This window comes from Caretta caretta, chromosome 17, assembly GCF_965140235.1.
Source record: "Caretta caretta isolate rCarCar2 chromosome 17, rCarCar1.hap1, whole genome shotgun sequence".
In the NCBI taxonomy this organism is placed as follows: domain Eukaryota; kingdom Metazoa; phylum Chordata; order Testudines; family Cheloniidae; genus Caretta; species Caretta caretta.
This window is the reverse complement of record NC_134222.1, coordinates 13,070,195-13,093,776: the sequence shown is the minus strand read 5'-3', so window position 1 is coordinate 13,093,776 and position 23,582 is coordinate 13,070,195. Positions and strand designations below refer to the sequence as shown.

The window sequence follows — 23,582 nt, the reverse complement described above, 5'->3', positions numbered from 1 at the left end:
ACCATGCACAATGGGGACCTGCTCCCTGACTAGGGCTCCTGGGTGTTCCAGTACCAAAAATAACAACAGTCCATGGCAAAGTTAGTGTGTGCACAACCGCGGGGCAGTTTAACAGGGTCCACTATAAAACAGGAAGCAAAATGTATCATTCAAGCCCCGATTCAGCCAAGCACTTAGGTGCATGCTTAACTAAAAAACATGAACTTAAGTCTATCCTTATTTGGCGAAGCATTTAAATACATGCTTAATGGAGTTGACTTAAGCATGTGCTTAAAGTTAAGTATGTGTTTGGGTATTGATTCAGCCAAGCAGTAAGACAGAGTTATGCCAGAGGCTGGTGAGTGATGTGAGCAGGTCCAGCCAAGTACGAGCGGTTCAAGTCCAAAGCAGCGATATTGGTACATATGCAAGTGGTTTGGAGCTGCTACCCTAACGCATCATGCATCTTCGGGACAAAAGAGTTCCCTGTGCTTATCGAATAAACCAGGCCCAGTGCCAAGGAATCTCAACACCATATCGTGCCAGCACCGTCCTTCAAATTTCTGACAGCTGAGAATCTGGCCCCCTGTTCCTTAATTGTGCCTCAGCCCTGGCTTGGACAGATCAGCTGCAGAGATGAGGGGAGTGGAGTTCGGTCTCTGTGGACCACTCAGGCCTTGGATTCTCTGCTGAAACTGGCAACAGGGGCATCAGTTGTAAGACTGTTCCTGTGCTATGCATACTTGTCAGTTAGGAACTAAACTCATATTATATAGGCCTCTGAACTGCTCTTAGATGGCAACAACTTTCAAGGGTCAGTTCTCCCCTGCAGCTGATCTTTGCTAACAGAGACCCAATCCCACTTCCCTGACTGCTCTTCTTGGCATTGGTGAATCTGAAAGCTGCAGGGCGGCGACTTGAACTTACGCTGCTGCGAGGCAAACCTTCCATCAGCAGAGAATCAGGTATAGCGGAGCCTCGCTCTGCCAGCACCCCTCCATTCTCCTCCCATTTTCTCATTAACTTGAATGAAGTGAGGATTTCACCTAAAGGCTATGGCTAAACTAGGCATAGCCAAACCCAGCTTTCCTGACTCTCCCAGTCCTTTGTGTGAGCCACATGATCATTCTTCCCCTTCGCGCTCATAGTATCTGTGCATAGCATTGGTGCACGCTGTAGAACCCCCAGGCTAGAGTACTTTCACATCTGTTCAGAGGCAAAAAGAAATAAATAGTAGCCCCAGATTATTAGGTTTGCTGTCAAATGACGAGCAGTGTTTTTTTATAATTTAACACAGTGTTTATACACTGGCTTCAACAACTTCTTTGCTGAGCGTTAGAATCTCGGTTAGTGTGTCTGCCTCTTGGAACAGGGCAACAAGACTTTGTGTGTATGCTGTATAATGAAATGTTTAGCAGCCTAATTGACCTATGGCTCCACTTTCACTGCAAGTGTTAATTAAGGAAGGGAAACATGGGTCAGTGTTTGGCACCAGCCATGTGCAGCGGCATTTTCATTTTCCTCTTTCCCTGGGAGGATATTTATTTTGTTTTGGAGGCACTGCTCCATTGCAGCAGACAAGCAGTCTTTAGAGGGACTGAGCATGTGAATCACAATGAATGCCATTAAAAAACCCCAACAACAGTAAAACAATAAAGTAAACTGAAAAGAGCTGTTTAATGGACTGAAGTGAACTGCCTGGCTCAGGGGACTGGTAACAGGATACTGAGTGTTTCAGCTCTAAAACACCAGTTCAAATCCAGCCCTGATTGGTTGTAAATAACATTTATTATGGCCTTCTGATGGCTGCATGGGAGCCCATGTGAAAGGAATGTATGGGCTCTGTCCAGTTTTTAGTGGACATGTGTCTGTATTACAAAAATCCCCAACCAAACACCACAGTGCCCCAACTCTGTAGGTGCAGTGTGGAGACCGAATATCTAATTTCTCTCGCTACTAGTGATGAGTTCTGCTTGTCATCGTGTGGCAGATGGAGGAATGGCCCGGCCTGGGCACTACCTGTCCTGTTGACAAAAGAGAAAACGTAGGGATGGCAGGCTTGTCTGTACAGTGCCATTCCCCAGAGTTAAATCAATTTAAAAACAAGGCAGATTTTCAAAAGTGGCTAGAGTTTCAAAAGTGCTCAGTTCCCATTTATCATCATTCACTTGTTTGCTCTGTGGTAGTGTCTCATGGCCACGCCTTCATTGTAGAAACGTACAATAGAGACAGTCCCTGCCCAGAAAGGTGCCTAATTGAAGTGGTCAGATTTTCAAAAGTGATCTGCTTCCAGCAGTGCCCTGGGATCGAGCTGTGGATGCTGAACACTTGAAAACCTGGCCCTCAGGCGATGGACCCTTTCCTAATATCAGCCTATTGCAACCTCATTCTCTGGCATGTAAGCACCTACTGTTGCTGCTATCCTTGGTTTCTTTTTTCACAACTGCAAATAAAATGCATAGTGCCACATATTAACCCAGTATCAGTAAAGACCAATTTTGGGGCTCATTGAGGGCTCTGCCTGCTGCTGAGCTTTTTAAACACATGAATTTCAGTCGGATGTGCCTGGTTCTCCTCTCCCTTACAGCAGTGTAAACCAGGAGTAACTCCATTGACTTCACTGCAGTTACAGCAGTAAAGCTGATGCAAGTGAGACTAGAATCCTGAGCCCTGGGTATTATTATTTGTTAGTGGATAGGGTCTCATAAGAACAGCCACATCAGTTTGCAATCTGGTTAATAGTCTCAGCACATCTGAAGAAGCACAATAAAATTAATCTCTCAAAAATATTCAAGAGAGTCCTCATTTTCTACCCCTGGCAAGCAAGAGGAAAATTAGGCACACTCTTATAAATTCTTTGGGCGGCATTGGCAGCAAGAACTGGCTCATTGCTATTAATGGAAAGTATGTCCCTTCAGGCTCATAAAAGTTTTAAGACATGCTGTTGGGAAGATCTACGTTAACGTTAAATCAGATAATGGTATGTTATTAATTTTTTCATCTTCTCCTTCTTAATGGCATCAGCCAATTCAGTCATCAGCCTTTTACTGTTTCATGAGTGTCAGCTGATAGTAAAATGTGTTCCATTACTGTCTTTGGTTTTTTTTCCACTGAATGCATCTGATGAAGTGAGCTGTAGCTCACGAAAGCTTATGCTCAAATAAATTTGTTAGTCTCTAAGGTGCCACAAGTCCTCCTTGTCTTTGGAGTCTGTCAAAGGGATCTGTATCCTCTCACTGGGAAATTCAGAGAGTAATGCTTGTGAAACTATATTAGGGGATTTCAAATTGAAATGGCTGCATTCTGTAGGAGATGGGCCACTGAGGATACAAATTTCAGAGTAACAGCCGTGTTAGTCTGTACTCTTTAATGATGACTAATAACCATCTTTCAAATGCTTAACTACTTAGCGCAGAGAGTGGATTTCATAGATCAGGTTTACTAGTTTTTTTATACAGGAATCTTGTTAAATCCCTCCAACCAATATTTCCTTTTGCCCAGGAACATGAATTAGGGCAGGGGACGGGGATGGGGGACGGGACATTCCCTTGCCCTTGGTCCCCGGACCTGAGCAGCCTATAAACCTGTTTCTTCTTAATATGATTCTGCAGCATAGAGTGACACTTTTGAGATGTGTCTGTGTCAGTGTATGGTGGAAATCTCCAAGTCACCTGGACTAGGACCTCTAGGGATAGAGAAGTAACTAGCACTGTGATTGTGTTACTGAGCCAGATTCCAATCTTGTTTCCTCTTCCTCTGTGGTGTAAAACCTGGCTTTATGTATAGGGTAGGGATGGCAGAACTGTGATCAAAAGGTTCCAGACATGATGGACATGTGGTCTGATTCCGGTTCTAAAGGGCAATATATCTGTAAGCAGCCAGAGAACACTTGAAGAACCTTTATGATTAGGGCTCTGCCAAATTCATGGCTATGAAAAACGCATCATGGACCGTGAAATCTGGTCTTTTGTTTGCTTTTACCCTATACTATACAGATTTCATGGGAGAGACCAGAGTTTCTCAAATTGGGGGTCCTGACCCAAAAGAGAGTTGCAGGGAGGTCATAAAGTTATTTTAGGGGGGGTTGTGATATTACCACCCTTATTTCTGCACTGACTTCAGAGCTAGGTGGCCGGAGAGTCGCAGCTGTTGGCTGGCACCCAGCTCTGGAGGCAGCGCCCTGCCAGCAGCAACGCAGAAGTAAGGGTGGCAATACCCTACCATGGCTTCTGTGCTGCTACCTTCAGAGCTGGACAGCCGGAGAGCAGCGGCTGCTGACTGAGGGCCCAGCTCTGCAGGCAGCAGCGCAGAAGTAAGGGTGGCAATACCATACCGTGCCATCCTTACTTCTCCGTCTCTGCTGGCGGTGGCTCTGCCTTCAGAGCTGGGTTCCTGGCCAGCGGCCCCGTCTCTCCAGCTGCTCAGCTCTGAAGGCAGTGCTGCCACCGGCAGCAGAAGTGAGGGTAGCAGTACCGCAACCTCCCCTACAATAACCTTGCAACCCCCCCACAACTCCTTTTTGGGTCAGGACCCCTCCAATTACAGGACCCTGAAATTTCAGATTTAAATAGCTGAAGAAATGAAATTTACAATTTTAAAAATCCTGTGAATGTGAAATTGACCAAAATGGACTGTGAATTTGGTAGGGCCCTATTCGTGATGGAATTAAGCTCTCTTATACCAGTTCTCTTATACTCTTGCTTATACCAGACTTCTAAGAACATTTATGTGTGTATCCTTTTAATTTCATCCACCCACTATTGCACTATGCTTAGAAATGGACTGCTCAAAAGGGCTGTTTGTTTTGGGAAGTTTTTCACATCTGATTTATATGTCAGCTGTGGAACATTCAGAAGAGAAGCATTCAATGCCCTTTGCAACTTTCTTTTTTCCAGGCAAGACTGAACAGCAAATCCATACAATGGAATTCTAAGCTTTAGACTTTTTTCACCTGCCTGTTCTATTCCTGTAATTAACTGATTGTGAGCTTCGCAATATCTTAGCCAGGCAGCACATTCTACTTGGAGTTCATAAGTATCTATTCACTTGTGGTTTCTGTGGTTGGAGCTCTTGCACTTTCTTAAAGATTCTTGTAATTCAAGTACACATTATAACTTTCTTCTTCGGATGTGGTAGTATACATTTGTAGAGTTGATGTGGGTATATTTAGAGTAGGTGAAAACCTTTGTCATACTATCTGTTATTTTCTTGCAACGCTGTGATTCAAACATTCTTGACATCACAGTAACAGGCAATTTGTCTATAATTTTTTTTAGCAAACAGTAACACAGTTTTTCAGGATTAGTGCTACTGGGGTGATGTTTACGCCAGCCACTTTTTGTGAAGTGGAAAACCTCTTGTGAAAAAATAAAAATGAATGAGCAGTTCAGAGGTGAATTAACTTCAGTGCTGTGATAGGTGAAGTGATTGCTGTACATCTGCCATATGCTACTTCTACAGCTTGCCATATGTTTATGTTTTAAACATTTTGGAATCTCTTGGACTGAAAAGCACTGTATAAATATATGTTATGTGATTATTACAGGAGGCTGTATTTAACAAGGTCTGAAGTAGCTGGCAAAGTTACATAATGTTTTGATATCTATTCATCCACAAGCTTTTAAACCCAAACTGTTTACCTACACGTTGATTCATATGTTTGTCCAAATCTAAATGTTGTCATCAAATTCTAGATGTTCTTCACCACAGTCATTTGCCTGTAGGCTATATTCCTGTTCATAATAATTGTGACAAGTGTCCAGTGCTCACCCTGACCCAGCTGTTTGCTTAGATATTCATCCCAGCAAACCCAAATCCAGCTGCGTACCCAGGTGTTACATCATGGACAGATGTTGACCTAGCTGTTGCTCTAAATCCAAATGTTTTTGCCAAAACCAGCTGTTCAGACAGGTGCAGTGAGGTGCATGCTTCAAAGCCCAATCTGCAGACAGGTGTTTCACTCACATTCAGCTGTTTTCTTGGGCATTCATCCAAATCGAGAAATGTATCCAGCTGTTCACACTGATACAGATGTGCCCATGCTCCTCCCACGCGCCGAGGGACCCTTTTTTTCTCAATCGCCAGAGGACGGCTAGAGCCACGCCCACGACTCTGGGAGCCCCTCCTACCCAGCTGTCAATCCACTGAGTCTGGCCAATCAGCCCCCGCGACACAAACCGGCCCCGGCCCGGCGTGTGGCCAATCAGGGCGTGTTTGTGATTTCCATGGCAGCCGAGTGGAGCCGCGCCGCGGGCTGAAGGGCAGGAGCTGGCAGCGGCGGGAGCTCCCCTCGGCGATGGTGCCGGCCGGGAGCAGCGGCCGGGGCTCGGCGAGGGAGGCGGCGCCGACAGCAGCAGGAGCCGGAGCCGTGACCCAGCCGCCTGCCTCCCTCCCGCCTCCTTCCCGGCGCAGCGCAGGTGAGGCGCTGACCCCGCGAGGGGGACCCCGACTCCTCCCTCCGCGGCCAACCCCCCCCCCCGTGACCCGTTATTCCCAGGCCGCCCCCCTGAGCCAGCTCCCCCGTCATCCCGCTCCCCATTGTGCCCCCGTGACCCATTCCCCCGCCAGAGCCAGCCCCGCTCACCCCCCATGACCGTTATTGCCGAGCCAGCCCCCCCCTTGACCCCACTCCCCATTGTGCCCCCCCCGAGCCAGCCCCCCGTGACCCCGCTCCCCATTGTGCCCCCGTGACCATTCCCCCCCCCGAGCCAGCCCCGCTCGCCCCCCGTGACCGTTATTCCCGATCCAGCCCCCCCGTGACCCCCGCCCCCATTGTGCCCCCCCGAGCCAGCCCCCCATGACCCCGCTTCCCGTTGTGCCCCCGTGACCATTCCCCCCCCGTGCCAGCCCTGCTCGCCCCCCGTGACCGTTATTCCCGAGCCAGCCCCCCCGTGACCCCCGCCCCCATTGTGCCCCCTCGTGACCCATTCGCCCCCCCCCCCGAGCTAGCGGCGCTCGCCCCCTGTGACCGTTATTCCCGAGCCAGCCCCCCCGTGAACCTCCTCCCCATTGTGCCCCCGTGACCCATTTGCCCCCCAGAGCCAGCCCCGCTCGCCCCCCCCATGACCGTTATTCCCGAGCCAGCCCCCCCATGACCCCGCTCCCCATTGTGCCCCCATGACCCATTTTTCCCACCCTAGAGCCAGCCGCGCTCGCTCCCCGTGACCGTTGTTCCCGAGCTAGCCCCCCCGAGACCCTGCTCCCCATTGTACCCCCCAGAGCCAGCCCCATTCGCCCCCCATGACCGTTATTCCCGAGCCAGCCCCCCTGTGACCCAGCCTCAGATGCTTTCCCTTCCCCCCCTCCAGTGACCTAGCCCCCAGCCAGCCCTTTTATACCCCAATGTGATCCATCCAGCCCCCTCCCACACCTCTGAATCATTCCTCCATCATCCCACCAGGACAGAGGCCCCTTCCCCCCCTAAAACCAGCTCCTGTCGATCACTCACTGCCTCCTCATCCCCTTTCTACTCCTCATCGCCAAATCCTGGTTTAGCTCCCCCCCCCCCCCCCCGCGCCGGTCTTCCCTCATTTTATTCTGCCCCCATCTACACATCCTGCTTCCCTCTCTCTCCAGCCCCTGCCACCAATGTCTTTCTACTCTCCCCATGTCTGTTTTTGGCCATATGGGACTGACAGCGTTTCATCCTAACAGAATACACGAAAGTGTCAGTGGTTGCAAGGGCCAGGAATCCGGCTTGCTTGGTGTCTCTGTTTGCCTTTGGTAGCCAACCTGTGTGTGCGCACCGTTTGGAAATATAAGTGGTGCTGTGAACTCTTTCCACAGGAGGTGGTTGCTCTTTCGCCTGGGAAGAAAATGTTCTATAACTATGTATTTATTATTTGCTGGCCAACACAATTTCAAAGCAGGAAAAGTTTAAACAATTTAAGATTGTTTCTTTGAGGAAGTATACAAGAGCTAGAGCTCCATTGCTGAGTAACTCTAAGGACCATGCTGGGCAAATATCCCGTCTTAAATGATAAAATAAGGCTTTCTGGAAGTTCATGATTTGCAGTAGGAATGCCCTGTTGTTCTATGTCTACGTACATACAAGACAAAATACATATGCATGTTCTCTGTTTACTAGCTTCATGCTAATAAAGCTTTGTAAATTTCATCATACAATGTGTGCACATTGTCCTTCCTTTACTCACCTAACTGAAAAGGGCTTTCGGCTTTTCAACTTTACAGCCATTTCTTCCCTTCCAGAAAAGGCTGGGATCAACCATTAGAAACTGCTTTCAGTATTAGCAGAAATGCAAATGATTTTCTAACAGGATTTGGCCTCCTAGTGGCTGTCTTTGTTTTCTGTAGAACTGGTTTCACCCTTGAATCTGAATTTTATACAGCATGTTGAAACAGGCAGGAGAATGGAATTCAGTGATGCTACCTTTCCATAGCTGTCAGATGCTTAGGGGGAGGAAAGAAGATATAGTTAGTAACTTGGATCATTTTGGAGAAGGAGCTTTACTTCTGTGTTATGGAGCCAACATTATCAATTAGCAATATTGTAAGATCTCTCCTAAAATTACAGGTTCAATTCCCAAAACAGAGCAGCTGTTTATTTCTTGGTTCCTTATCAGGACAGAAATCCTCCTTCCCTGACATTCTAACTTTGAATTTAACCTTTACAATTATACATAAAACAGAATATTGTTATAAAATCTTTGAGTAACCTGTATATTGCAAGACCTCTGCTGGTTCAATGTTAATACAGCAGGGAATCCTAGAATATGATACTAAATAATAATAATAAAAATACTCTAAAAGTAAATTGATTTATTTTAACCAGTGCCTTAGGCATGTGGTTTTAAACTATAGGACAGATGTGACTTATTCTAATCAGGAAAAAATTCCTATAAAAATTGATTAACATGATCCTAAAAGTGCAGAGCTGTTTTAGACTGTTTGGCCAAGATTGTCAATTAAACTGTTTAGTAGGAAGACTGTCATATAATATTGATCTGTGGGTATTACTTCACTATCTGAAGTTGGTATAAATGTATGCATTAGGGATGTAAAAGGCAGCTTGTATATAGCTGTTTCGTAATCTTTTGCAGTATTACATTTATGTGGGCATAAGTCAGTACAATTCCAGAAATTATTCATGTCATTTGTATCACTTTAGAAATGACCTAATTACAGTTACATTTATTCTGCAGACGCAGGGAAATGTACTATATAAATACAGCCCTTATAAAATAAATTAATAAACTTCTCTAGGAGAATGGAACTGTGCACCTGGGAGCTATGCAACAAACTACAGTTTTGTCGTCGCTAATGGGTATATTGCAGGTTTACTGTTGGAACAAAATGTAATATGGGGGAGTATGATAAAAAGGAGTGTGTATATAGATGCTGCATGTAAAATATGAAATATATTTCTATATATTTTTAAATTGGCAGTAGGCAACTGTTTTAATGTGACAAGATGCAATCATCATACTATCTGATAACTTTTTTTGGAATGTAAGCATAAGCAATGTGTTCCAGAACACCCAAATATGTTCCTGAGAATATGCAATATATATAAATATGAAGTATATGTAATTATAGCGGAGACTCTCACATAATGCTATAGTTAACGCTGAGTCACAAATCGCATTATATTCTTGTCTTAAATATATTCATTAAATTGGCTTTTCAGATGAGAAGGGCAACTCTCCCTGATCCTAATACAGTAATCTTATGTTTGGTGCTCTGTTTGGTACTTTTGTAGTTGAATGGAGAAATCATTCGGGTTAGTTCTTCACTCTTGTTATCTGGGAACAAATAGCCATAGGTAACGATGGTTGTCGCAGAGTTAGTAGAAGGTAAGGTTTGTTACCATGACAGATTGTAGGAATGGTGGTGGAGAGAGATTTTATGTTACAAACTGAAAGAAAAAAAGGAAAAGGTCTCACTTTGTCCTTAACCCACCGATTGACTTTTTATGTATCTATAGCATATGTGATACATGCCCCATAACAATCAGCGACTGTGAAAGGTGCAAGTTACATTTAATGGAATCTGGCTATTTCCATGTATGTGTGTGTCTTCCACAATATGGAAATCTCAGATTCAGCGGTGATATAAATTGGCAGTGGAAAAACTTAATTCAGGTTTTCCTAGTTGTGGTCAATTTTCTCACCACTTCAACAATTTTAAGAAACGTTTGAGTATAAATGTGGTACTTGGATCTCTTTTATGTATATTGTAAGAGAACTAGGAGATTATAACAATACATAAGAAAGTGATGGAAAGAGGCCATCACTTTTGTGTGTGTGTGTGTGTAAATTAGATAGTTTTCTCACTCGGAAACTGGATTAAAGTGGTTGCTATGTACTAGTCCTTTAAGTAAACAAAATGCCAGTGCCATGTAAATGGGGAAAGAAAATGAAAAAGGAGAGACGACAATATGATGGAAACAATCATAGAGCTTGGAGAGTCTGTATGGTCTGGAAGACTGAGCATAGCATTAGAACTCAGGATCTCCGTATTTCTAATTCTGGTTCTGCTTCTGATTTGTGACCTTGGGCAAATTACTTAATTTCTCTGTTTCTGTTACTCAATCTGTAAAATTGGGATAATACACATTTAGCGGCACTGCAATGATGTCATGAGAATTAATGTTTGTATAGTGCTTTGTACATGTATAATGCTACTGAAATATTATTTATTTTTTCAGAGTGAAGGGGAAGGGTGGTTTATAATGTCCCCCATTGGAATGGTCTGTTAAATGAGCCTTTCTTGAAAGGAGCAATTTGTGCAGCTGTTTTAAGTGGTATACAATAAATATTTGACTTATGTTTCTCAGTGTAGTGCTATAACATTTTGTTTCAGTTAACTTGCCTATACATTCTTCTTTGTGGTGAACATACATGAAAAATCACAGGCAGGTCAGCTGATTGAATTAGAGGATCTGTGGAATTCCTTTAAGCCCTTTCTTTAAGTGTGCCTTTTGGAAAGGTTGCTATAAACTCATACAGATATGTGATTGTTCCTAGCATTTCATTACTGTTTAAATGGGTTTAATCTAGATCAGTGGTTCTCAATCAGGGGTACGCAGAAGTCTTCCAGGGGTACATCAACTCATCTAGATATTTGCCTAGTTTTACAACAGGCTACATTAAAAGCACTAACAGAGTCAGTACAAACTAAAATTTCTTACAGACGACTTGTATGAAATGTATGTACGTTATTTATATTTCAACTGATTTATTTTATAATTATATGGTACAAATGAGAAAGTCAGCATTTTTCAGTAACAGTGTGCTGTGACACTTGTATTTTGTGTCTGTTTTATATGTAAGTAGGTAGTTTTTAAGTAAGGTGAAGCTTGGAGTACACAAGACGAATCAGACTCCTGAAAGAAGTACAGTAGTCTGGAAAGGTTGAGAGCCACTGATCTAGATCACTTCCACTGATACCTGTAGGTACCTTTTGGAATATTGTTTTTAAAAATATTTTTGTTTCAAAGGGATTTCTTAGGGATCTTCAGTATTTCTTGCAATCCTAATGGTCTTACTGTGGGGTGATTCCTTATACAAAATATTGAGTCAATAGTAATGATCTGAGGCAAAGTAGGGAAGCAAAAGGCTGGCTTTACAAAGGTACAAAAATAAAGAGCCAAGTTCCAGAAATGAAATGGCTGAGTTTAAACAAAGTGTAATTTGGATGAACGTTTTTCCTCTGGAGATGTATTAATGAGTTCTGGGGAAGGGTGAAGCGTGAAGCGTGGTGGGCAGAAGAAAACGTGTCCCAGTCCAGTATTCTACTTCATGTTAAAATGGCTAATGCTTGTAATTAAACACTTTGTAGATGTCCTAGCTCAATACAATCTACATTTTGGTTCACCAGGTAACATTTTTGTTACATTAGCTCGGTGGTTTGAGCATTGGCCTGCTAAACCCAGGGTTGTGAGTTCAATCCTTGAGGGGGCCATTCGGGATCTGGGGCAAAAATTGGGGTTTGGTCCTACTTTGAGCAGGGGGTTGGACTAGATGACTGCCTGAGATCCCTTCCAACCCTGATATTCTGAGGGGGAGGGGTAGCTGAGTGGGAGGGATAGCTCAGTGGTTTGAGCATTGGCCTGCTAAACCCAGGGTTGTGAGTTCAATCCTTGAGGGGGCCATTTGGGATCTGGGGCAAAAATTGGGGATTGGTCCTGCTTTGAGCAGGGGGTTGGACTAGATGACCTCCTGAGGTCCCTTCCAACCCTGATATTCTATATTCTATGAACTTGTTAGTAATTTTTTTTGCCTATTGATTAGTCTAGTGCAGTGGTTCCCAAACTTTAACAATCTGCGAACACCTTTCACAAAAATACCAGACCTCACGAACCCCCTCCTAAAAATGAATATTTCCAGGGATTTTCTCCCTTACTTAAGCATAAGTGATAGAAGCAGTGATCTTGGAAATAATTTGTTTTTTTTTATGACACGCTTATTACACACTGTTTATTGTTGTTTGTCATTACATTATGAAAATGGCAACACTCTTCCAAGATTTCACTTTTGTAGCTCATATCACTTCGATTAAGCCTCCTACATGTTTCATCAAGGAGTACCAGACGTGAAACAGCATGAAGGTATTTAAGAAGCCAACTCAAATAAAGAGTGCCTCCCACAAGCATTTGGGTCTTGAGCAGTCCAGGCAAACAACGCATGACTACAACAAAGCTTAAACTTGTTCTGCAAGGAAGTCATGGTCGCGGAGGTCGGACTGCCGGCCTCCGCGCCCAGAGTTCCTAGGGACAGTTCTATACGCCATTACAGAACTTTTTTCTGAGAACCCCCTGATACATTTCACAAACCCCAGTTTGGGAACCACTGGTCTCGTGACTTCTGAAGTGCCTGATTTCCTGCTGCCCACACAGTATTTGGTGGTGGGGTAGAACCTTTGTTCTGCACAGGAAGGTTTAAGAATCCTTTACAATAGGTTTTTTGCTTGCAGCTTAAAGGACAAAACTGGACTTGGGCGGGACTGGAAGAAAGGGTATGATCCAAGCGGCTGAGGAGCCTGCCAATTCTTCTGTGTTTATTACCTCAGCTAGAGGCAGGTTTGACTAGATAGGCTTCGGCTCTTTGAGTAAAATAAGCAAGGGCTGTCCCAGCCAGGGATTACTTAAGCCTCCCTCTGTTGAGCAGGGAAACAGGATGGTTCAAAGAACTAAGTGTCAGCAAAGCAGAGGCTTCTAGGGATTCCTATCTCATTTCCTCTCCTGCCTTCCAGGAGGTCTGGCAGAAGTAAGTTGCTGTTAAGTTGGATGGAAAGAATGCATAACTGCCCAGGCATATATCATCAGCCATTGCTATCCAACCGTCTCTTTTCTTAGCTCCAGACCATGGAGGAAAGGGTGGGAAAGCAGCTTGGACCTGAATGACCAAATAATTGGGGCACTTGGCCCAGCTCATCCTTTCAATCCACCCCTTCCTGCTGTATTTTTACCAGGAGATTATTTAGCTCCTTTATGATGTCACTCTCAAATGGGTTTCCTTTTACAGCTTCTATTGGAAGGTTTAGCTCAGCATCTCTGGGTAAAAGAGGTTAACTTCACCAGAATGGTCACCGGACTGCTCCTTGACCTCAGACCTTTCAGGGTTGAGATTTGTAACCTCTCGGGATGTGGATTTGTGGGCAAGAGCAAGTCCTGTTATTCCTCAGAGACACAGGCCAGGAGACTAAGGAGCAGGGGGAAGACCTCTTTCTAAGAAGGAAAGTGAAACTTTAGGGTGTGTGGGGTAGAAGTTTTCCAAGACAAAAGTAAATCCTCAGAGAAGTTGGAGAGCCCTATTTTTCCTTTGCAGTTGGAGTGGAAATCTAATAGGCGGAGACATAAACCAAAGAACTGCCCAGAACAGGGCAAAGCTATCTTGAATTGTCTATACCTGCTGAGGGAGAAACTAGTCATTGTTCTCCTGCCTCAGTCCCCTTTATCTGAGTCATATCAAGGGAATGAACGGGCTCCAGGGAAAATGACCAAAGGCTTGGTGGCCTGATAAAACAAAGCCAGATGCTATATGGCAAACCCTCCTCCCAACAATTTTCTTCAGAAGCACCTTGCCAAAAAACTATAAAGCATACCACTCAGGAAAAGCAAGATAAAACCCATAGAAATCTAAACAGTCATAGACGGCAAGTTATATGGGCCTGTCGCTCCTGTGCTCCATCAATACTTAGGAAAGTGGGCCCGGCTCCACCAATGTTTGGGCTTACCACGCTTCAGGGGGACGCAGGTTCCAGGGCGGCCTGGGGGCACTAGTGGGAAGCCTGGCGCCAGCAGTAAGTGACCCGGCCACAGCCCGCTCCACCCCGCCAGCTCCCGGTGTTGCTCAGGGGAGGGGGCGGAAGCTGGACATAGGTGGGGCGGGGGCTTGGGGGAAGGGGTGGAATGGGGGCAGGGAGGATGCAGAGTAGGGGTGGTCTGGGGCTGGGTCACTCGCTTCTGCCGGCACCATGCCCCCTCTAACCCCCAGGCTGCCCTGGACCCCGCGTCCCCTTGAAGCGCAGGGCCCAGGGCAGTTGCCCCAGTCTGTGCTATGGATGGGATGGCTCCGTTCTGGGCACCACCAAAAATTATATAAACCTGGTGCCCATGAGTACAACTACACTTTGTCTTTTTGGGAAGAGGCCCAGTTATCAGAATTTGATCCAGTGGTTCAAAAGAAGGAAGTGGAGGACAAGCTAACTGTTTCAGAATATTTGACGACACCTTTAGAAGGGCAGCAGCAATGCTGTTCCCCTGTTAATTCACCTTTGTAGAAAGTTGTCTCTGGCCAAAGAGTAGCTGCAGCAAAGGATTAAATTTGACGCTCACTTGCTCCTTTCTCCTAACTAAGGTTTGAACTTTAAAATGCACTGGACTGCTTAAATGCCTTAGTGAGCACCGGGAGCTCCACTTCTCTTAAACAAGGGAAAGTATTATTTTTTAAATTGTTCTAGTGTAATACAATGGGAAGTGAAACTTTGTTATCCTACTAACATTAACTTGCCATGTACTGGACTTCGTGGAGTAACTCCACTTACTGTGACTGAATTCATGACTGCACAGAATTTAACTGACTTCATATTTGTAGATATATTCAGTAAGTGCAATGTGAGAGAGTTAATCACTCACTTTGCTTTGTTAGCATCCCCTTGTGGATTCCTGGCTCTGGTGCTCTCTGTGAATAAATTCATTTATTTGTACTTCTGGCCAAAAGTACAAAGTGTGGCTAGGATTACAGGGGAGAGAGTTAAAATAGGCTCCACAAGTTTCAGCAAAAATTGTGGAATATATTCTGCAGTAGGCTTGATGTATATGTGGGTTTTCTATAAATAATATTCCAATTGAAGACACCTACAGCAAACTAATGCCTCCGATGGTTCGTATTATGGTAACGAGAAGTCCCTTAGGACAATCAGTACTCCTGACATGTAAATTAGACTATAACCTAAACCTTAAATAGCACTCATTATTCAGTTTGTGCAGGGCATTTGGCACACTATGAATATGAAATATTTTACATTCTATTTTTCATATTTAGATTTTCTGCTAATTTATATTTGATTTACCAAATCAATTGTAAATGTACATGTAATGAGTCTCTCTATATATGTATATACATATGTGTGTGTGTCTATACATAAAAACTTCAGTACATAATATATTGTATATGTTCTAAAAACCAGTGGTATTTACTGGGTAATATTTTACTTACAATATATTTTTGAATTTAGCAAGGTTTAGACTATTATTAGATATAACATAGGGAGGGAAGGAGTGGTTGGAACTGAAGCCATCAGGGATCTGAACAGGCCCACACTGGCTTGTTTTAAGTCTGTTAATTGTTTTTGTTTTCTGTTACAAACATACTTTGAAAGACACATGATATTTAACTATAGATCTTTTTGTATATCTGACACCCTGAGAGGCTCAATTGAAGGCATAACTTTATTCAAAACTAACCAGTATCTAATATGTATAAATAGACACACTTTGTGACTTTGGGCAAATCATCTAACCTCTCTGCACCATTTTTCCTTCTTTAAAATTTAAATAACAATTCTTGCTTCAGAGGTACTGCAAGACTTTAAAGCTAAAACATTTTAAGATCCTTAGTTGACAGACATTATATCCGTGAAAAGAGTTATTTACACTCTTTAAAATTTGACTTTCCTTAAAATTATAATCTGGAGAAGAATGTGTTCTGGAGTATATATCTTTAAAAAGAATTCTATCTGAATATTTTACACATCTAATTGGCTTTCAAGAGTTGAGTCATGGTATGACTCGAGAAAATTTATTAGAGCAATTGAGGGGGAAACAAGTATCTAGCAAACCACTGTTGCTTATGTACTGGTACTGCAAATCCAGCCTGGGAAGTAAAGTTTAACTGTTTGCCTGCAGGACTGGGTAGGGTCCTTCAGTAACACTGGTACTCAAACAAGAAAGTAAAAAAGAGAGCCAGTTTGTAACAGGGAAAATATCATTGTTTATCCATCTCCATTTGGTGAAATCGTTACAGAAGGAAATGATGCCTTTAAGAGGGTGTTTAAAAACTGGATTGTATAAAATACTTCAATACATAGCATGTTTCCGAACCAGAAGAGGGATTGCGCTGTAGTGCGTTAGTTTAATCTGTTTTGACAGCATTCATTTCTGTACCTTGACAAAAGTGAAATGACTTTAAAAAAACAAAACAAAACAAAAAGGAAACTCCACAAATAAGGGCTTTCATGCTGTCTTTAGAGCCTGGGGAGATCTGTCAGTGCTCTTGCTGCTGCTGGGCTAATTGGTTTTCTCATGTTTGTCATATGGGTGCTTGCCCGAAGATTTAATGAAAAGCAGCCATGTATTCAGATTGCTAACCTTAGGTGATGGATTTTTGGCAACGAAGGGCCCTCCTCTCTTCTTACACGTAAATAGCATGAATGTGCACAGACCTATGTACATGAAGTTCAAGATGGGCTAAAAAAAGGAAAGAAGTTGCGGGTGCTGTTCATAGAGAATCTGAACATTATCTGATATATCTTATTTCCACCCAGGGCTCAGCTTCACTTTCTGTTTTGGTAAAGCTTTATTACATAATTAAATATTAAAACATTATGCAAGGTTTTAGCTTTTCATATTGAATGCTGAATCTTACATCAGGATTTATTATACATTCTCCCCCTCCCTCATTTAAATAGCTGTTTAATATTGTAGCTGAACCTCAGCTGAAGTTTAATACATTCCTACTTCTGTAAGTAGTTTTTCAACTTGCAGCATGGTCAATTGATAAATTTAACACCAGTGAGAATATAAATATATAATTTCCCTGTACATCAAGACAGAATTCAAAGCTTTGAAGATAGTAGAGGAGTAAAGGACAGACTTAAAACCTGTCTAGTGAAGAACATTTTAAATAGAGGAGGGGGAAATGACTTGTTCTAGAAGTTGTGGATGTGCAAAGAAGAAAAAAATCTGAATATTGGGATTGGGGTGGGTGGAATTCTCCCATTTAAAACCTGAAAAATTATTTAATCAAGGGCCAAGTCTCACCACATTGGCACACCCAAAGTTCCCCTTGAAGTAGGATTTGAGTGCTTGTTTACTTGTTGCTGCTGTGTTGGCTTTTTTTAGTGCCTGGAGGCCCCAAACAAAACTGAAGCCCCACTCTGCCAAGGTGCTAACACAAAGTAAAAGATAATCCCTGGCCTCAGAGCTTTCAGTCAACAGTATTGCAATCAATTAAGTCAAAACTTGTATTTTGTGATTATTTAACAAATAAATCTGACTCACTAGCACAGTTGGAAATGTAAAATGGCTACATATTTTCTTTATATTTAAAAGTAGTTTACTGGATCTATTATTTCCATAATCTTTTGTTGATAAAATAAATAATATATTTTTTTAAAATTACTATACTCATAGATTTTTTTTTTTTTTGGTACAAACAACTAGCATACATTTGTAAATAGATGTGTGTTTACATGTACCACTTGAGATGGTTCCAGTTCTCTCTTTACCTCACAGATAGCGAATTAGTTAACTTTCTTCTTCGTTGGTGCCTGAGCCTTGGTACTAAAGCTGTTCTTTGCTCCTGGCACTTTCTTTCCTGAGGTCAGAATTCATTTGTGCTGTCTGAGTCACCCGTCAATAACTTCTTCAGTTGAGAGGTCCATTTCAGATTCTCATAAGCAAAAGAATACTTATTTTAAAGTTTATGGAAATAGAGCGCAAACAACAAAATAAAAATAAAGATATTTGACGTTCCACATTCCAAACCCAAAAAGAAATAGAAATATTTTTGTGGGTGTATTTTGTTTTGACTGCTTTATGAAAGTTCTTCCTCTTTTTCCCCCTCCAAAGCAGTTTTCCTGAAAGCTCTAGAATTTTTTTTAATTGCATTATTTAAATGCATGTTTTTATTAAGGCATTTGCAACATGTAGAGTTGCATAAACTTGACAAAATTGTTGACAGTCAATTAGTGCCACTAATGATCATTGGTTGCCATTTCCTTTTAATGATAATATTAAATTTATGCTCTTTTTAATTGGGAGCATGCACTTTACGTTCAGATTGTATGCTAAAAATACCTTATGTCTACTTCTAAATTGATTTGATTCAAGCTCCTTACTGAAGTATAAAATTTAATTTATTTTTACCTGATGTCAGTTTTCTGCTGATCATTTCACCTTAACAATTTTATTTAGCTTGGTCTGTTAAACAGATATAATGCAGTAGTTTCTGTCATTGTTCGGACTGATTACATTCAAATTGCTTTGCTGATAACAGAATCATGTTATGAGCCCATTCCCGCAAGTCTTCTATGCGTGAAGCTCCCATTTATGTCTGAGCTCTCATCTTGGAGGGTTTGCAGAATCAGGGTTTTTATTTGATTTACTGAAACATAAAACTTGCTTCATTCCACACAAATTTTACTCTTCTCAAAAAGAGTAAATGAAACTTTCACATTATTTCTGTTGAAGAGGGTTTCCATTAACTTGAGGTATGTTTTAAATTTTTGGCTGATAACAACTGGTGTTGATGCCCTGGCAGCACTCAGGCTTGAGACCAGTGTAGACCCTCATCCTGTGTCTTGGTCCCAGATCCCCACTTTGTTGCCTTACATACAGTAGAACCTCCTCGGGAATGGAGGTGGTTCGTAACTCTGAAATGTCTGTAACTCTGAACAAAACGTTATGGTGGTTCTTTCAAAAGTTTACAGCTGAACATTGACTTAATACAGCTTTGAAACTTTACTATCAGACCCATGAATAAAATGCAGAAATTGAGCTTGTTTTTGGCTTAATTGGCTTGTGAGTTGCTTGTTGGCTAGTTTTTGGCTTGTAACTTGTTGATTGTTTGGCTTGTAGTTTGTTGCTTCTTTTTTCGATCTGCTCCCGGCAAGGAGGGGCAAGGGTGGGAAAGAGTCAGGGATGCACAGCGGGCCCACCACAGTCCCAGACTGCAGGCCGGGGGGATCTAGTTACATAGAGTGTTGGGGTTCTTAGGGATTGGCTTGTTTTGGGCTTGTTTTAAAATGGGATTAGCTTGTTTTTTGACTTATTATGAAAGTCGGGGTGCCTGTTTACTGCGTGAAAGTTGGCAACTGTGTTTTCTATGTAGAAGAAAAATGCTGCTTTTAACCATCTTATTTTAAATTTAACAAGCACAGAAACAGTTTCCTTACCATGTCAATTCTTTTTTTAAACTTTCCCTTTATTTTTTTTTTAGTAGTTTACATTTAACACAGTATTGTAATTGTTTTGGGTTTTTTTGTCTCTGTTGCTGCCTGATTGCGTACTTCTGGTTCTAAATGAGGTGTGTGGTTGACCGGTCAGTTCGTATCTCTGGTGTTTGTAACTCTGAGGTTCTACTGTACCTCAGACTCGCTTAACCTCATCTTTTCTGTTTCCAAGGAAACAGCCCCTGTACCCTAAAATCACCAGCCAAATACAAACTGTAATTGCATTTTAACAAGTCTCTTATTAGGCTTAAAGAATATAATGGACTCAGTTGTACAGTGTTGTACAGGTGTATCTCCACTGACTTCAGTGGTATTGCACCAATGTATCTGAGAGCAGAATTTATTTCCTTCTCCTTTCAACGTGTATGCAATACTCCAGAGATGCGTGGAAAGACTTCACTCCTATCTGTACTGGGTAAGATGTCTGAGTGAGTGAGTCATATATTGTATCTCATATGGTCATAAATATTGTCTATGCAGCACTCTTCTCTCTCTGTCTCCTGCATTGAGATATGTAGGAAGATTTTTAAAAAGCTGTATAGGATTCCATGCTTATATCAGTGGCTCTATATTGAATTTTAAAACTTTGCAAGTATAAGAACATTCTTTCCTGTCAGCCCTCTAAACTCAACATGGAATCTGAAAGTTGCATCTTTATGAGTAATAAAGATGTTGCCTCTGATTTATATCTGTGCAAATCCACTGGAGGCAATGGGGTTTCACAGATATGATAGAAGGCAGAATGTATTTATGTATCTGGAAATGAGACGTGACATTACCTGTATATCTCATTCCTGAGACCACATTTTCTGCCGTTTATCCATCAAGCCAAAATTATTCTAATATTCCAAATTTTTCAGCAGCTTCCAACAGCTGGAGCCCAGTGGGCCAGCTTACCTGTATTGTATTTATTGCTTTATCTTGCTTTATTATATTTAGTAGTAATGCAAGGAACTTATAGGCTTTTATCCTGTAAGATTTGGCTTTAGTAGATAGTGTGAGGCTTGAGATCTATAACCTTTGGTATAGATAAACTTAAGTAACTCATAAGTTATAGGGAACTGAAAGTGGCATGCCAGAGGGGGAATTTTGTCCAGAATACTGACATCAGCCACTCACAGAACACAGGTGACCCCAGCACAGAACATAGCTGACACCAACATCCAGAAAGTTCTGGACAGGACCTCTGACCACAAAGCTGCCATGACAGCAAATTGACGTGTACGTTAATAGGGTAACATCATACATATACTAACCTATAGAAAACGGACAGCTTAAGGGGAAAAATACAAATAAGGACCTCTATTGTATATGCATTGGTCATGGCAGTGTCAGCGTAACCTACTATAAAAGTAACATCCAGGGGCAGCAGGGAGGTTGGAAAGATATAGACCTTGGGAGGGGCCAGAATGGTGGCCACCGGGGAAGATGAGGACGATGACGGTGATAAGAAAGATAATGGTTAAGTATGAAAGATAAGGGTGTAAGTATGGACATCCAAATGTACTTTCTGTATTATCTCTATCTGCTTTGTTGAGTTTAGGTGTGTGTATAATCTTTGCTAAATTATTAATAAATCATTATATATATATATATATGGAGAGAGAGAGATTCCTATAGTGTGAGTGTTGCACCTGTGCACGTCGGGGTTCCCAAATTATATAACTTTACAATAATCTTACTGGGACAAGAACCTGTTAATCCTCAAGTTACAATTATATTTACCCAACTTTGGGTCAGGCTACACAGCCAACTTACATTTCTATTCAGGTTTGATTTAAATTATATCCTGCTTTCCCCAAATGTGAAATTGTATCTATTGATTTATTATTTGTTTTTTATCTAGACAGTTCTTGCCTCAAGGAGCTCTCAGTTGCTCTTTTTTCCCCTTTTTTGAAGTACTAAGCACACTGTTAAACTTCAGCGAATAATAATGAAATACGTATTTTGAATATTTTTCCTTTCAGTTTGCAGACACTTACATAAGTGACATCTTTGCTTGACCGTACCTTTTAGTAGTAGATATCCAGTGGTTCAATTTATTCTGAATATTTTCTTGATAATGGAGCTGACTATTTGTCTTACTAAACAGTGATAATACAGTCATCTGGCTGGCTGTAGACCACACACAGCTTTGGCGCTATCACAGAGAAACAAAAGAATTGAACCAGTCCTCATGGAGTATATCCACTGGAGGAGATGATGGGGACTCATTAATATAATGGAAGTACATGGTATAACATGGAATACATATTCTGTTTCAAGAATTTATATATATGTACTACGTTCAGTGGTATTAACATCACACCATGGAACTTGTAATTTATCTCCAACTGAAATATCTGGCATCGTGATAGATATATGTTAATCTGTAATAGTTCCTAGTGCAGTTGTAATTTTTTCTTTTATTCCCACCAGATCTTGATCATCTTGGACTATAATCTTCATGGCGTGAAAATCTGAAGATAATCCGGAGTAAAAGATTGGTTTATTTAAAGTGACTATTGTATCAAAATGGTTGGAAAACTCAAACAAAACTTGTTATTGGCATGTCTGGTGATCAGCTCAGTGACGGTGTTTTATTTGGGGCAACATGCTATGGAATGTCACCACAGAATAGAAGAACGCAGCCAGCCAGTGAGGATGGAAAGTGGGAGAACCACAATAAGAACTGTCTTTAACTTAAAAGCAAATAAAACCTTTGCTTACAATAAAGACATGCCTTTAATATTTATTGGAGGGGTGCCTCGAAGTGGCACTACACTAATGCGTGCCATGCTAGATGCTCACCCCGATATCCGCTGTGGAGAAGAGACTAGGGTAATCCCTCGAATTCTGGCAGTTAAGCAGATGTGGGCCAGATCAAGTAAAGAGAAAATCAGACTGGATGAAGCTGGGGTGACAGATGAAGTTCTGGACTCAGCCATGCAAGCCTTTTTATTGGAAATCATTGTTAAACATGGGGAACCTGCTCCCTATTTGTGTAATAAAGATCCTTTTGCTCTGAAGTCCTTAACTTATCTTGCCAGAATTTTCCCCAATGCCAAATTTCTTCTAATGGTACGGGATGGTCGTGCATCGGTGCATTCCATGATATCTAGAAAAGTCACCATAGCTGGGTTTGACCTTAACAGCTACAGGGACTGTTTGACCAAGTGGAATCGTGCCATAGAGACTATGTATAACCAGTGTATGGAGGTTGGTTTTGAAAGATGCATGCTGGTACACTATGAACAACTTGTATTACATCCTGAAAGGTGGATGAGAACTCTATTAAAGTTTCTCCACATTCCATGGAACCAAGCAGTGCTACACCATGAGGAAATGATTGGGAAAGCAGGTGGTGTCTCTCTTTCAAAGTGAGTACAAGTGTTTCTTGGTGTCTTGTATCGATCTAAACTTCACTGTTTAGACATGGCTTGCATTTTGATGCCAAGTATAATTACAGGTTATTGTAGAAATACAAGTGCTGACAAGTCTCAGCAGTAGTGTATTTTCTTTAATCACTTTTCACTATGGCCGTTTTAATGTTCCTGTAGATAAAGAGCAGAATACGCTGCAGCAAGTTGGACCTAAATTCTGCAACAAAGCTCTGTGTCACCAGAGTGGCTGACATGAAATTTTGCAGCAGCTTCATTTGGATTGAAGGGTTTTACTGGATTACGTAGGAAATGAAATAACCCGTACAATTGTCCTTTCTTAGTCTTTTAATTTTGACATTAAATTCAGTTTTTTTCATTGGCCTCAAAGTGTTGTGTGCTTCAGATTTTTATATTGAAAATGCATACTTACCTTGTAGAAGATATCAAGGAAAGTTGTAGGATTTTGCTCTGGGTAAGGGGCAGTTTGGGCTTTTGACCCCCAATAAGGTGTAGGAAGTTGTTTGGGATTGTGAGATGAGCATGCTG

The 23,582-nt window shown here is 42.0% G+C and overlaps 1 protein-coding gene across 7 annotated transcripts in view; it reads left to right on the top strand.

Annotated features, from left to right (window-relative positions):
• TPST1 (tyrosylprotein sulfotransferase 1) overlaps positions 1–23,582 on the top strand; it is an 89,823-nt gene that overhangs the window by 23,584 nt on the left and 42,657 nt on the right. For 3 of the 7 annotated variants that reach the window (XR_007353167.2, XR_007353165.2, XR_007353166.2), the window contains exons 1-2: positions 6,177–6,395; positions 22,093–23,033. Coding sequence is in view for 2 of the 7 variants with exons in the window: in XM_048824117.2 (XP_048680074.1) it covers positions 22,189–23,033 (845 nt within the window). In the remaining 5 variants the exon portion in view is untranslated. Of the gene's footprint in view, positions 1–6,169; positions 6,396–22,092; positions 23,034–23,582 lie in introns of those variants that run through there. The other 4 variants (XR_012665314.1, XR_012665313.1, XM_048824117.2 and 1 more) reach the window with 3 other exon arrangements.